General features: G+C 37.3%; 1 protein-coding gene across 1 annotated transcript in view; it reads right to left on the bottom strand.

Moving 5' to 3' along the window:
- OXCT1 (3-oxoacid CoA-transferase 1) overlaps positions 1 to 15,664 on the bottom strand; it is an 86,114-nt gene that overhangs the window by 4,060 nt on the left and 66,390 nt on the right. Inside the window, exons 14-16 of the mRNA XM_056324654.1 lie at positions 12,451 to 12,540; positions 8,432 to 8,512; positions 6,402 to 6,503 (exon numbers count right to left, since the gene is read on the bottom strand). Coding sequence (XP_056180629.1) covers positions 6,402 to 6,503; positions 8,432 to 8,512; positions 12,451 to 12,540 — 273 coding nt within the window. The remainder of the gene's footprint in view (positions 1 to 6,401; positions 6,504 to 8,431; positions 8,513 to 12,450; positions 12,541 to 15,664) is intronic.

The following is a 15,664-nucleotide window of genomic DNA, read 5'->3' as shown; positions in this document are numbered from 1 at the left end:
GTGAAGCAGTTCCTCAATTATACAGCATACAGTAAGGCACATGAACATAGCTCAAAAATTGGCCATGGCTTAGTTAATGCACTGGCCCGTAGATGGTCACAGCTTGTGTACAGCGGGCCTGCACTTGCTGTGAACAGCAACAGGAGAGAGAGCTGCACATGGGCAACAGCCTCAGCCACCACCTTCTAATCCACTTGCATACATGCATCAATACACCGAATGATGCTGAGGCAACAAAACAAGTTTATATTCAATACATGATTGAATGGCCACTGCAGCATCAAAACAACCATGCCAAGGAATCTTAGATTGATTATTCCCCTTATTTGCTCAACAGCCAAGTTCATTCTGCATTTCCTCCCCACCCACCAGGAAATAGGATGCTGTCCGTCAATGCTAGGTCTGTGGAGAAGTAATCAATTGAGTTTTAGAACACACACATTAGTAGAAGATAAACAATCAAATGTATACACATACAATACACACACTGTACCTATAGTATATGTATACATTGGTTTGTTTGATGATGATATAATGCAATACTTCTGATTTTACCTATTTTTTTAGAATTTGCCTTCTTCCATTCACATTCATTTGATTTGTTTCATGATGATAGTTTAATACTTATAATTTTATCTTCTTTAAAAAAACAAACCTACTTTTTTCCATTCACATTCATGTTTGTGTGAGGATAAACTTATATATTCTATTGTTTTAATACCATAGTCATAAAAATCAATTAGTGATATTATAAAATATCCAGCAGACCAAAAGTAAAACACAGTAAGCCTAAATAGGAAACCAGATGAGGGAAGAAGGCATAAATGGGAACAATACAGAGAAGACTTTGAAGAGTAGCAATGGTTAACATTTGATTAAACCCCGGCTGCAGGTCTACACAAATACCTGGAGGAAAAGCTCTCCACAGAAGATCCAAGCCTCTTTAAATGTCTCCTGTTCCTAGCCCTATATAAATAGGTGCCCCAGGATGAAGATCAAAAGTAACTCATGTGATCTCACTTGTTCAGGCAGTTCCACAGATAATCTGGCTCCTAATTAATGTGTCCAACTGAAACCTGACGTACTGCATTGAAACACCACTTACTGCATTCCTTCTGCCTCCTTATCCCTTCTTTTTCACTTAACAGTACTGAACAAGCTAACTTATGAAAAAGTGATAGAAAAGGGTCTTTCCAAGCGTTAAAGCCTCTTTCTCCAGAAATACAGGGCTGTATTTCCTGGACCAGTTAGATTTCCACATTACCCTTCCTCCAGCCACCATATATCACACAACCTTATGAGAACAGCCAACAAGGAAAGCTTAGCTCATGAAGAATGTGTTTACTGTATCAAATGCTAATGAAAGGTTTTCAGTGGATGGAAACTGTTCATTGATTTTTCAAAGTTGTGTGTGAAGTAGGATAATAAATAGATGTAATAGGTACAAGTGTAGAGGAGCTGGAGAAACTCCTTTAGTGCACCAGCATTCCTGGGCTAGCTCCAGAAATGTTTCAACATTTCTGACTCCAACTGCCTGTGTGCCTCACTTAATTTGGGCCCATATCTGCCTCACCCAGAGATGGTTCCATTGAATTAAGGGAAAAAGCTGGAGGATGAAGATAGCACCATTAAAATCTGTATGCTGCTAATGCCAAAGCGATTATTGTTTTTCTGCTGACGCAGATTTTGATGCCATCAAAACTTCATTTTGCATCTGAATGAGCATATTACATTAAATGTAATGTCTGAACATCTGATGCTAACAGCTGTCATTTGTGTGTACCACTATCTGCTTCTGAAAGGGTCTGGCCCCCATGAGTGCTAAGTGCCATAATGCCTACTGAAGATAAAAGAGGTGGTAAGAGCCCAGCACCGCTCAGAACTGGACCCAAGTACAACTCTTTGCTCTAAATAAAATGTGATTAAATAAGCAGAAAAATGCTAATATAACAAAAGGGTTAGTTTGTGCGTGGAAAACAAGGAGTAATCAAGTTTGAAATGCAGAAAGCTCCCTGAGTCCAGTGCTTTAAATCCCAGTAGAGTCAGTCAATTTAGTAACACCCCGTGCTAAAAGCACAGCATTTGGTAAGGGCTGAATGTGATTAATGAGGACTATTCTACACTACACAGCTGCAGAGTTGCTACTTTCTTAAATACTGCCTAAGCAATACATTCTTAATATTGTTACACTTAACAGGAAGAACAGCGTATCTTGGAACCTTCAAAATACTTTGCTAATGTTGAACAGGTAGGTGTACTGGGAGTTTGCCTGGGCAGTCATGTACGCAGCCTCTGAACTGGTAAGAGGACACATGGCCTCAGAGACCTCCTGCAATTCAAGCTTATTGAGCCTTTGATTTCCAACCCCAAACTAGTCTTTTCAGCTACACAAACAGCTCTATGCTTATTTCACTATGTCTTTTTTCATAGCAAGCAGTTCTTTTAAGGCCTGATTCTGAATGATAATGAGTTGTAGTAACTTCTAATGACCTTATCAGGTGTGTAAAAGCAAGTCACTGTTCAGAAATGTAAAAAAAGTCCCTCAAACAAACAATAACAACAACAAAAAGATGGACCAGTGTTAGCATATTTGTTAAAATAATAAAAGTTGCTTATCCCTTGTTAAGTCCTAATTATCTGAAAATGCAGATAAAAGCAAACCACAATTCCAACATCAGCTTTTGTACAAAATTGTTCCTGATGGGCCTTTTGCAGTGGGGTGAATGATCTGGAAAAACACAACATCCATCTAAGAATGGACTCGAACCTGCAAAAGCCTGTTTCCTCAAAGCAAAATGTAGTTCCAGAAAAGAAAACCATATCCTCTGTTATTTTGTACTCACTGGCTTGAACTTGGATAGTAAATTTCTTTTTAAACATACACTAGTCAATTGCTATTCAGCTACCTAACTTTTCCTTGGCAGATGCTTTTCTTAAACTCCAAGTTATCTTTTAAGATCATTTTGTAAGACAGCTTTTACATTAAGAAAAAAAAAACAACCAGGGACGATGGTGAATTTTTACCTAGACAAACTCACCCTGATTATTTTTATAATGGAATACATCTGTAAAAGTATGGTTCTCAGTTTGTTCTCTCATGGTCTCATCAATGGTATATGCCAGTACAAACCCAAGCAGATTACCTTCCAAGGTGATCTATATGCTAGCTACAGCAATCTGATTTCAGCATGCAAGATAAGCCAACACTTTGTCTTCACAGCACAGTAAAATCAAGCATGAATTGTTTATTTCTTATATGATGCCAGTCTATAATGAAGATAGTTGACTCTAAATCATATTTTCTTTAATATTTTGTGGTTGCAAATGTCCTTCAGATGTTTTTCCAAATAATTAAAAATGCTGTGAAAATGGGACTGTACAGCCAGATGTGTCTCAAAGAAAGCTGTATCGGCTATAAAGTTCTCCTCTACAGAAAGGAGTTGCCTGCATGGGCAGAGACAGTTATCTATAAAGGAACAACCATCCTTTAAAATCTCACTTGTAATGAACCTAGAGAGATGTTTTATTTCAGAACATTCCATGCATCCACTGAAAAAAGCTGCTAGAGAAGGGTCAGTTTCTCAATTTCCATCAGTTCTGTTTCAAACTAGCGAAACATGATCCAAAAAACCTGCTTTTACTGTAGCAAAACAATATCGCTAAAGTTCCTGTCACCAATATAAACAGGAACAAGATGTCTCATTCAGTGAACATAAATAATCACAAGCACAACTGTTACATTTTCAAATAAGCCTGAGGCAGAGTCTTCAAATGTAGAAAAAAGGACCAAGGATGCTGCTTTCTGAACAAATGCCTATGGCAAGGCTCAAACCTCTATTTCCCAGACCACAAAACTAAGTGAAGGAGCTGTAGGTGTTTGCTGTATATGAAAATCGGGACATCAGGGGTCTAATATTACACAGCAGTGATCCAGTCTTGCTGTCACAGATGTCAACAGAAGCTTTGGTAAGGATTTCAATGAGGGGAGGACTGGGTCACTGTGGCCTGAAAACATTCTTTAGAAGAGTTAAAAAAAAAAAAGAGAAGGGAATAGCTAGTGCTCTTCCATGCCACAGCTTTAACAAATCATTGTGGTTCATGCTTTCCATCTGCAGAGCCCTAGAGATTTCAGGCACTTTTATAACTACCAATCAGTAGGTCAGACTGACCCTCTCACATACCTTGGCTGAGGTACATGCTTTGCAAGCAACCATTGCTTTGCAAGTATTTGCGCAAGCCACATGCTTTCAAGATAAGTATATGAAAGTGCATAAACAAAGCAGCATCTACATATTTCATGCCCACAGCTCCTTCAGTGCAGCTCATCATTTCATGCGTGGCCAAGCACCCATACAAGGCAGACTGCGTGAGAGTTTGCCTTCAGGAGAACTAGGAAATGGTGCCTGTGAAGTGTCCCTTCCTGATCCCAGTCAGACAGATCCCAAGGACCTAGATGGTGGATTGTTGCAATACCTCTCACCAATTGCTGACTTCAGGCTATCCTAAAGATTCAAAATCTATACCACTGTAACATTGACAGGAACGCACTAAGGGATGGTGGGTGTTGGTAATCCCTCCTTTGGCCCTAACAGACTTCCCCTGTGATATCCACCATGCTGCTGTGAAGTTTAACACCATAGCCCATAATTTTAAGCTTATCACTTCTTTCTCTGCATTCTTTCGTTGCTTCTGCTTTCATTGCCTTGAGCATAGGCTGCTGAATATTACTTTGGGTAACACACTCAGTTAAATACATATATATTAGTCACCTGAAGCAAAAAGAAACTGACTCTTTCCAAACAAGCAGATTTTGAACACCTAAGGACTGGTGTCTTCTCACAGCAAAAGTCCTTTACTGTAGTTTCAGTCTATTTAAATGCTATTTAAATATTGCACCTTCAAATTAATCATTAAGTTAATCCCCCAAATAAATATGCAAGAACAGACCAAAGTGACTGACTGCAATAGATACAAACCAACAATGTCATGTTTATGCTTTAATTTGGGATGCTAGCTGTTTGACAGGCTGATCAGCCAAAGATAAATTAGTCCTAACATTACCAAAGTTTTAAAAAATTGATTTTTTCAAAAATCATGGTCAGAAACTGAATGAATAATTTCTTTTGCACACAGAATTGCTGAAAATGGAAGGTTGCTTTCACTATGAATTAAAAAATAATAATGACTTCCATAAAATGTTACATGGAAAATTAGTAAGAGAGCAAAGTGATTTTGTAGCAGTTTGCTGCACATTGCAGCTGCTGGTCAGGCATCTTTAACCAAACAATTTTTCTCAGATAAAAAAAAAAAGTATTTTTAAAAGTGAACAGCACTTTATTTGAAATATTTAAAATTCCACAAGAAAAAGATATATTATCATATTTAGTTACCAGAAACGCTCTCTGATGGACACAGGAAATTAATGAAATTCCACAGACTTATTGCTCAGAAAGTTTTATTTATTGCCAATAGTATACTCAAAGCCTTAATAACAAACTCTTTCACATAACAACTGCTCTGCAGTCTTTCAGTTATGTGTCCTAGCCCTGCCATGAAACTCTGCAAGGAGAAAGAGTATTGCACCTCATTACCAAATATTCCCCAACTACTTTTACAGCACAACGTGTAAACCGTCATACTCACTGCCCTCACCAAAGGAGAGCTGACCTACCCCAGAAGACTTCACAATACAAAAGAAAAAAATTTGTAATATGCATGTAGGAGAAGGCCATGAAGAAACTATATGTTATTAACCACACAGATCCAATCAGTTACAAGTGTGCTACCGCTTTCTATTAATATGCCAGTTTCATGTTAGCGTTAAGTGAGACTTAAGAATGAATGAATGTGAAGGTCAAAAGGCAGCGTTTTTCTGGATTAATGCACAGCGTAAGTTTCATTTGTACAAGGCAAAGGGAGAGAAAAAGCAAAGATATCTACAGTAGAACATTTAGTTGATTGGCACTACTAACACAGAGTGGACACATACAGTCACCCCTTTTGAGAAGACTTACAACCCCACCTAAAGACAGCATGAAAATTTAGCAACAGAGAGTTAGCTAAACTAACTTATACAGTGGAGAAATACATATTCATCCACCCCTCAGATATGAATCTGCTCCCCTCTTCAACGCATCATAAAAGTTCCCTTTCCACATTGTCCTTTTAGTCATTTCTCCATCTCTTCTGTTTTTCCTAGCTTCAAATATTTCCAATGTAATCATACTGGATTAGCCCTCAATTATCTTCCTATTTTCACTGTAAATGCCATAGGTAATCTACTGAACCCTTACCTACACGGAGGAAACTTACCCTGTTTGCAAGTCTTCGTGTGATGAGTATTTGTGGAGAATATTTGTTCTGACACCAGACTAACTATATTTGTTTGTAAAATGACTTACTGTGAAGTCACAGCCAGTGCTTTTCTTGATATCATCCACTGTTAGTCCTTCCCAGATTTCCACAAGGGTCAAACCCTTCTTCTTGTCCACATCAAACACAGCCTGCCAGGTTCAAAGAGCACACAATTAATTATTTATTATTGAAGCAGAAAACAAGGACCTAAGTAATAATATTGTAGAAAATGCAGTGCTGAGATAGGTAGAATTCCCTCAGTAACAAAAGATGCCATTACCAATTGGTTTCACTTTCCTAACTGACCAGTAAAAATTTCTGCCACATTTATTTGTACCTGAAAGAACCTAAAATATGAGATGTGTTAGTTTTGTAGGGAAAACATGCAACTGTTTTGAAATGCATGAAATGAGGACCATGCCTCCTGCCCCAATCTGGTGAGAACTGCGAGGCCCAAAGGAAAGGGCTCTAGACATTCTTTGCTGCAAGACAATGCACACCAAGATATCATGAAGGAAAATAGGAAAAGACAACATCTCCATCATTCTTCTATTATTTTTTTTTTATGGCAAAGAGCGGTTGATCACTTTCAACAGATTATAAGCTTCTCCAACAGCTATTGCACACCCAGTGTAAATTTTAGTCTTTTCAGGCGCTGAAAACGAAAGACAAGATTTCTTGTACTTTTAATAGAAAGCCTGAGAGGAAGTGGCTGAAGGAGCAAAAGCTGTTCTTTCTGATGTATTCGTAAGATGTGCTTTCCACTTCCAAGGCCCACAAGCTTACCAAATAGAAACGTCTGTAAAACATTGTGCACTTTAATGATGCACAGGTTGCATGCTAGTTGCCAGTGAAACAAAAGGCCTATAGTAATTTTCCTTAAAAAAACCAAATAAGGTCAGCAGCAAAAGACCAGCGAAGGTTGAACTTGAAAGGTAAGTGCAATTTTAAGCTCATTACAGAACCGTACTAAAATTCAGCTGTCCTCTGGGCATGTGAGACTGATTTAAGGGACTGAAAAATGATAGCTCATCTTGCTGGGCATAAGGAACATACACATTAGGAAGCTAGTGTAGAAACAGAATTTGCAACACTATCAAACTACTGTTGTACATTTGTGTCATCTCCTAATAAAGCAACCAGATCTAACAAGTGGTGGCACTTAAGAGAAATTTCTGTTTGTTGTTTATTTTCTATCAGTCCTTGTTGACTCTCATTTTTTTGTTCCTTATGTTTTGTATGTGGTCAGTTAATAAAAACCTGGAAAACCTTCCACGCTTTCATTTATTTTCACTTACTTTGTGGAGAAAAACCCCTTTAGATTCCAGTAGCAACAGATTACCACGAAAAAGCAAATTCTACATCAGCACCTTTGATGCATTCTTGGTACGATAGGTGGCTCAAAGAGGTACTACTCTAAGCTCTTACAAATGTAAACACTGATAACAGAAGGAGTATGGTTACAGCAAAAATCTCAGATCACTTCTCCCTTGTTGAAAAGATCCACTAATGTATTTTGAGCAGCAGTGGTATTAGATATTCACATGGACTTGCACTGGAGAATAAATTGCTTCACAAATGGAATCAAGTAATGACAAAAAAATTAAAGCCCTGCCACAGCTACAGGTTGTGTTTCTCTGAAAGGCTGTGTAGTACACATCAAGGAAGATGCCAATTGTCTGACATACACGTGGCTACACAAGCTGTTGCTCTGCTGGAAAAAACTATCTGTGATTACAGCTGCATTTGAGGATTTGCATTGCACATGGCAAATTTTCAGGAATACTATGGGAAAAATAAGGAGACACACACTTTGCATATTTCTCATGCATGGCACCTTTGTTCTGAATGTTTGAACTGTACGGTCCAGTATGCTAGATGTCAATGGTGAAAGCTTCAAAAGGAAAAATATGAGTGCCTAGACTGCTGGAACAACTCCAGGGGAATCCTTGCCTTCATTAGTAACAGATACTAAATATATTCTTCATTTTTACTAGACTTTTCTACTTTTACTGAGTGTCCCTTCTTAGGGGTAGAAGAGAAAAATACTGACAAGGATTCAAGGAAAGTACTTTACCTTCTCTGTAATGATGCGGTTTACACATTGTTTCCCAGTAAGTGGTAAATTGCACTTTTCCAAGATTTTATGGACATTGCCCTGTGTTTAACAATATACAGAAAAACATTAATTTTAAAAAATGACACAACTTATTCCAAATTCAAATATGTACATGAGAATCACAGCCGCAGCCATTCAGTGTTATTGAAATATTCACTGTACTCAGACCACTCTTTGAAATCACTTCTTTCACAGATTACATCTCTGGCAATTTGGGACTTAACTCCCACATATAAGGAGATGACTAATAAGAATTTCACTGTACCACTGAGTGCGCTCCTGAGTTTAGAAGCTCTGCATACTTCTGCTTAATAGTTTGTCTTTCCTGCTGCAATGTGGGGATAAGAGATACATGGGACCTCAATAATGACACATAAAGGACAAAAATTAGGAAAACACAATGCAGGCATGACATTTCTCTGTCTGATACTTCATCACAAACAGTAATGTGCAGGATCAGCCATACACACGGGCATCTCAAATCCCCAGGGCTTAAGCACATAGTCATGCTCTGAAAATAGTAAATCCAGTTTCTTTACCCACACTGAATTCCCATTCCCTCCACTGCTCCAGGAAAGCCCAAAAGCAGACTAGAGATGAGTGCAATATGCTCATCTTCAAGTGCTACACATCGTGCTCCATGTTTCAGTCATGTCTGAATCAAGTGCTTAAAACTAGTTTCCATTCTATTTTTCTGAATGGTGTAAACAACCTATTTCACAATATGGAACGATTACCAGCCATTAATTTACTATGTTTTGCAAAACATGTCAATGATGGTACGGTGTTAAGAACTTGACATTTATTTCTCTTAGGCAGTATTTAGCAGATTAGGCACGCATACACAGTGACTGTTCAGAGATTACATAACAACCTTACAGGCTATTGGTTTTCTTTATGGTTATAAAGAAAAAAGTAATTTAGCAAAAAATACATTAAGAAATACCATAATGAATTAGACCTAAGGTCAATTCGCCAAGTGTCTTACAGTGGCCCAAGCACATGGAGCAAAAATTGAGCCAATCTTCCACAGCTATGCCCTCCTGGTTCCTGACATGCTGTGATGTATAGATTTTCTGAGCTGCAGACTGCTTCTGGGCAATGCTGTTTAATTTTCACTGCTGAATTTAACCTCATAAAACAGTTTAGTCCCTTTCATATAGACTTAATTTTTTGAGCTCCTGCATCATCCTGCTGATCATGCACAACTTCATTACCTGGCTGTGAAAATTGTTTCGCATTGTTTTAAACATGCTAGTTGCTAATTTCAGTTGGCTACCCCTACTTCTTCTATAATGCCATTTTGCATCCACTTTCTGCATGCCCTTATTATTTAATGTATTTCTACGTTACTCTTCCTCAACAGCATTTCTTAAGCTGAAGAGTATTCCACAGAACTCACTTCATGTTTTGTCATATTTCTTCTGTACCTTTTGGTTTGCATTACATGTAAAAATTTAAGTAATTAAAAAGTAAATAATGTAAGGCAGAGTGTATTTGGTTTTATTTGTACTATACTGCATAACAGAGTTTAAAAAGAGGAAAATTCTTCGAGTATTTATTTAAGTGCCAAGACAGGTACTGGTTTCACCCTCGTAACTAAATGTAAAGTGTATTTTGCCCACACTGCAAGGACTCAGCCTACTGCTATGTTTAAAAACTCTAATGTGTACTGGAAGGGAAATGCACTTCTAAACTCTTAAAAAACTTATTTTCATGTTTAACAGGCTATTACTGTAATACAAAAAAAAAATTGAAAAGGATTAAAAGATCCTTCACAAGCATGACTCGGACAAAACTGACTGCAAGAACTACCTATTGCAGCAACTCTTGAACATCTGCGTTGAACGTACTGCATATATCCCATGCCTTCCACCGCATTTCCATCCCTCAAATCTTGACTGCTGTTGACTTACAGAATACTTTGGCATCTAATGATAGATTTCTTATTATTTATTTGGAGAATAAGATGACAAAAACGTCCCTATACTAAAAAGCCAGCAGACACAACAAACTGCCACTGTACATGCAGACGTTTTTTTCACTCAGTAACGCAATGGGCTTTGAGCCAGACAAAAGATTGCTCTTCTGATACATAGATACAGCTGCAGTAATTTTGTGAGAAAAACTTTGATGTAAAGAATTATAAAGCTGTGAATATAAAATAGGCTCTGTAAAAAGCAGTCACCCCAATAAAAGACTTCTGATTTTCAGAACTGGTCTCATGGGTGCTATATTTGCTTGTATATTTAGGAAAAAAAAAGAAAATAAACAAAGGGAAAACAAAAAAAAGACAGAATCTGAAAACTGTAACAGCAGCTTTTGATTTGCAAACATTGTATTTCCATATTTCATCATCTTCACTGTTGAGCAAACAAGAAGCAGCAGTATGAAGACCCCAGAAAGAGCCTAGGTAAGAGCAAGGAGTGCCAAGAATCCACTTCATTTTAAAATAAGAATAAAGTGAAAAAGCATGCACATGGTTTAGTTTTGCAGTGCCTTTTCACAAAAGCAGAAGAAATAATTTATGAAAGCCTGCAATTGGCTCTCTAGAAGTGCACATCAGGCATTCCACGTACGTAGGAGCCCAAGTTATGTACACATATGCCAAAATAAGTAACTCTAAGCCTGGACTGTTTGTAACAGTGAACCTATCTGTGTTTCTGTCTTTTTCAGGTTTCAGTACTCCTACCAACAAAAAACCAACATGCAAATAACTTCCAAAGACTGTAGTGAAAAAAGATTTTGGTAATTGTACTTTTAAGAGAAAAACTGGCGTGAATAATTACAATGTGTGTGGACTCTGAGCCTTAATCAAATTCCACAGTAACTAGAAATTTAGCATAAATATTTATACAGATCACATTAATACCAGTACATGTCTGAGCAAATAGAGAATTACATATCCAGTTTTTGGGAGGCTGTGATAGGGATACAAGTCATATAGATGAATTTGCTTTTTACTTTCGTGTACTTATTTACATATATCTGAAAACTATTTGGTCAGACTCAGTGCTGTTACTGAAAATGTGCCCCTTGAGATCACAGTTTAGTATAAATTGTAAAACTACTATACCTTTTAACAATTCTTTTTTTGTGAAAATTAATTCTTGGAATCACATTTTAAAAATACACAACTGTCATATTTAGCTTTCATATTTATGTCTTTACTAGTTTACTATGCAAACTCCTTATGCTTGTTCTTATACATTCTGACAGTGATATTATCTTGAACAATATACATTAATTCTTATTGCAGACACACAACAAATTTGGACTAACAGAAATACAGAAATTAAACAAAAAGTTCGTTTTCAAACATTCAGTACAGTTCCCTGAAAACAGAGATTTTCATCCTTCAGTACATTTTTCTCATAGTTTGGACAGTCCCACTTTAGTAGTTTCAAATGACAAGTTTCCTATGACCTTCTGGGGGAGCCTTTATATCTACAAAGCTTCCATCACAAAGAAGTCTCTAGATTAACCTCTATCACATAATGATGGAAGGCAGCTTGCATCTCATTATGCCAAAAAGATGTGTCCTATCAACCTGTCAGTACCAATTTGACTGGCAACTTCAAAGGTAAATACCTTTCCATCATAACAAGTATTTAACCGTGGGGAACTTAATTTTTCAAATTATTCTTAGGTGAAGAATAAAACCTCTGGGGTAGCACCTACTGTAGCTCTGGCAATTGCCACTCTCATTAAATTTGCATGAAGTAACTAAAAAATGTGTGCTGCTTTTAAATATTGAGTTAATATTTCATTTTTTTTCCATGGTGACTGATTCACTTACTAGAGAAAAGGGACCATAGTAACCTAGCCCCCTTCTGGATCTCCATAATAACTAACAGCAAAACTGTCAAGTCCTCAAAGCAGCAGAATGAATGTAAGATGTCTTTTTTTTCTTTTTTTTTTTCTCTCTTTTGGTACAGCCCAAAGCACTTATTTAGAAAAAAGCGGCAGAGCCTTACCTTAGCTGAGTGCTCCATGGTAACAACCACTTTGGTCTGTGCACTGGATACCAGGTCCATGGCACCCCCCATTCCTTTCACCATCTTACCCTAAAATCAAATTTTTAATCAAAATTTTACATTTTTACTATTTGAAAAAATAAAAGAGAAAGATGCAGTATATTGGCTGCAATAACAGCACATGATATTCACTTTTTCCTGCATGTAAAGCGCATCTATTTCACTGCCACCATATCCAAACACTAACAGAGCTTTACCACAGCAAAAACAGCTGTCTCATTCTAGGCTTTATATGACGCAAATAGGAGAAAAAACGATGAGTAGAACAAAGATCCACTGCTGTGGCTGGTGTCCTGGGATGTAACTTAAATCTCAGTAATATCATTGGCTCAATGGAAGGCCCGACACGGAGGAGTGATGAATTTACTTCCAATGGTCCTGACATTAATAAAGCAGTGTTCATTCTCCTGTGGTAGAAATGTCGTTATTTCCTCAAAAGAAATCTTTGCGTATGAAGTGTAGCAACAAGAGCATTCAAGAACTCTCCACCTGCCAGTTTGGAAAACCATGGCTCATTATCAATGTATCAGCACAGATTTTTTTGTTCTATTCCTGATGTCTGTCGATTTCATTTCAGAACATGGGTAAATAAATGAATGGGGATCAGTATTCACTTCTGTTTGTCCCTCCAACCAAGCAATGCTTTCTGCCTCTGTGCCTCATTCTTATCTTAAAGAGTGTCAGAATTGCACCTGTTATCACAGCACCTGTATTATGGCTTGGTGTTCAGCTACCTCTGTTTGTACTTTCCATAATGCTACAGCATTCAACCCCTGCCTGCTTCCACCGTCTTAAACTGAATGCATCTGATCTTGGAAGGTAAGAGGTCCAGACCTGACACACTTCTGATAGAACTTTGTACTTACAGTGATTTCTATCAGTATAAGCAAAGCAGTCATTTTTGGAAAACAAGCACTAGACCCAAGAAAACAAACAAGGCAATAACCTCGTATACCACTCCAGAGATGTTGAGGAAGGCAGAAAGGAGAATGGAACATCAAGACACCTGCATGATAGGAGACTTTAGTAGGAAACATGAGGCAAGGAATTTCACAGACTGAAAAAAATTAATTTCTATGTCAACTGTTTTCTATTTGCTCTCTTTTGACTGGTTATAATCTGTAATTACAATAAATTACCAACAGTAATACAGTGTAAGCTGTTTTATATATAAAATCTAAAAGTGTATGGTTAAATGACCAGAAAACTTCCTAGTATAAAGCTTTTCTCTTATGCTTCCTTTTAGTAGCTATGTGATTCACTACCTTGCTAGTATCAGCATCTAGGGTCCAGAATATAAAACATACGGAAGAGACTTGTCTCATTAAGCTGCCAGACCAGCAACTCATTGGTCTCTTGATAGTTATGGTCTCTTGATCATAATGAAGGTATATACACACACACCCCAAAACTAATTGAGTTTTCTTACTGTTTGCACAGCAACGAACAAATCACGTGTTCCTGTATCTATTATGAACAACCACTTTGGAATTTGTCTAGTCAGATCAGCATTGAATATTAATCACATTAATTAACAATACTACTAAATATTTATTTGCAAATACAAATCTGAAAGGGATGAGAAGGTTTTCCTCTGTCCTTAACTTTCTGGCACTGCTCAGATCATTCTCCATCCTATTTGGAAATACAGAGCTCTTACAGAGACTGCAGTGACTTCGCACCTGCCTGCCAGAGGCTCACTGACAAGATAATGCATAGTAGCTGAAGATGATGGATTATCTCCCCAGCAACTCCAAATTCATTTGCAGTGAGGATTATGCTATCAACACACCTGCCCTGACAATGCCATTAGTTCATTTTCCAGGCCTTTTAGTTATATTAACTAGTAAAGACCTATAACAACTAGGAAATATTTGAAGAAATAAGTGCCAATGAAGGACAATGACAACTCTACTGCTGGAGAAGCTGTCATGCAGGATTGAGAGAAAAGACTTCATCCCTTTGTGTATGCAGAAGCAGGGAAATGAAAGTTCAGTTGAAGAGGACTTAGAGACATTTAAATTGCTCTATCTGCTTCTTCTTTTTAGGCAAACATACTCATCATTGTCAGGTGCCTGGTAAAGCAAGTCAATCAAGCATTAACTCTAACTAGCCAAGTAATTACATGCTCTTATTCTGAGGAATAGCCAAAGCATAAGAGCCTTACATCACTCTCAGTGCATCTACCAAACTCCCACAACTTACACTTTCCCCAACACCATCCTGTTCGAGGGGACACCTGCATCCTAAATTAGAATTAAAATGCTTGAGACTAAAAGGTGATTCCCAAAAGACATTTTGTTCCTTTTTGTTTAGGACAAGTATGTTCTGATATTTATAAACACTGTACATTTACAAGCAATTTATATTTCTTTAAAATTTTAATAGCATATTTAATTGTATCTGACATAAGTCAGAGTGGTTTATTTAAATATTTTCCATGTAATATCTACTCTGTCATTAAAATAAACATTTTCTCCACCTGAAGACCACTTGCAATGGCCAACTCTGTTGTAAAATCTCAAAAAAACACTAGATTTGGTTTATAGTGCCAGATACTAGCTGAAGTGGGAACTATTCAATTCACCTCAATAAAACGTTAACTTGTATTTATTTTGATTTTGATTAAACAAGGCAAATTGCAGACAGTAAAACTGTCTGCATTTGGTTACTTGATAAGGTATTTAAGTGTAATGACCTGTAAAAAGCTCAACTGTTTTAAAAAAATCATTAAAAAATAAAAAGTAGGTGCTTCAAACAACCAGCTGCTAAATTACATGTACAGATTTCCTGGTCCTTCTTATCATGTTGGTAAGGTCCAGTGTTTGCGTGCCCTCCCCCTCATTTATTTATTTAAGATTATTTTGGTTAGTTTCCAATTACATTGGTGCTGCTAGCTTAAGAAAACAGAAGGAAAGACAGTTCAGTGGTAGAGAGCACTGGTAATTTGAAGCACTATTTTAAAGCACATTTCATCAGCAAGAGCTTGAAGTGAGAAGAAAAGTTTTTTGAACTGGCCATGCGCTCCCTGGGTGGTCCAATGTTGGCAATACTTATACAGAGGGTTAGGTAGAGGACAGAAACTAGCTCAGTTTCTTCATAGCTTCTCAGTTGCCATAAAAGGTCCACATTGCAGGGAAGAATTCTGCTTTTC

The sequence above is a fragment of the Falco biarmicus genome, chromosome Z, assembly GCF_023638135.1.
Source record: "Falco biarmicus isolate bFalBia1 chromosome Z, bFalBia1.pri, whole genome shotgun sequence".
Classification (NCBI taxonomy): domain Eukaryota; kingdom Metazoa; phylum Chordata; class Aves; order Falconiformes; family Falconidae; genus Falco; species Falco biarmicus.
Note: the sequence above shows the minus strand (reverse complement) of the source record. Positions and strands in the feature narration are given on the sequence as shown.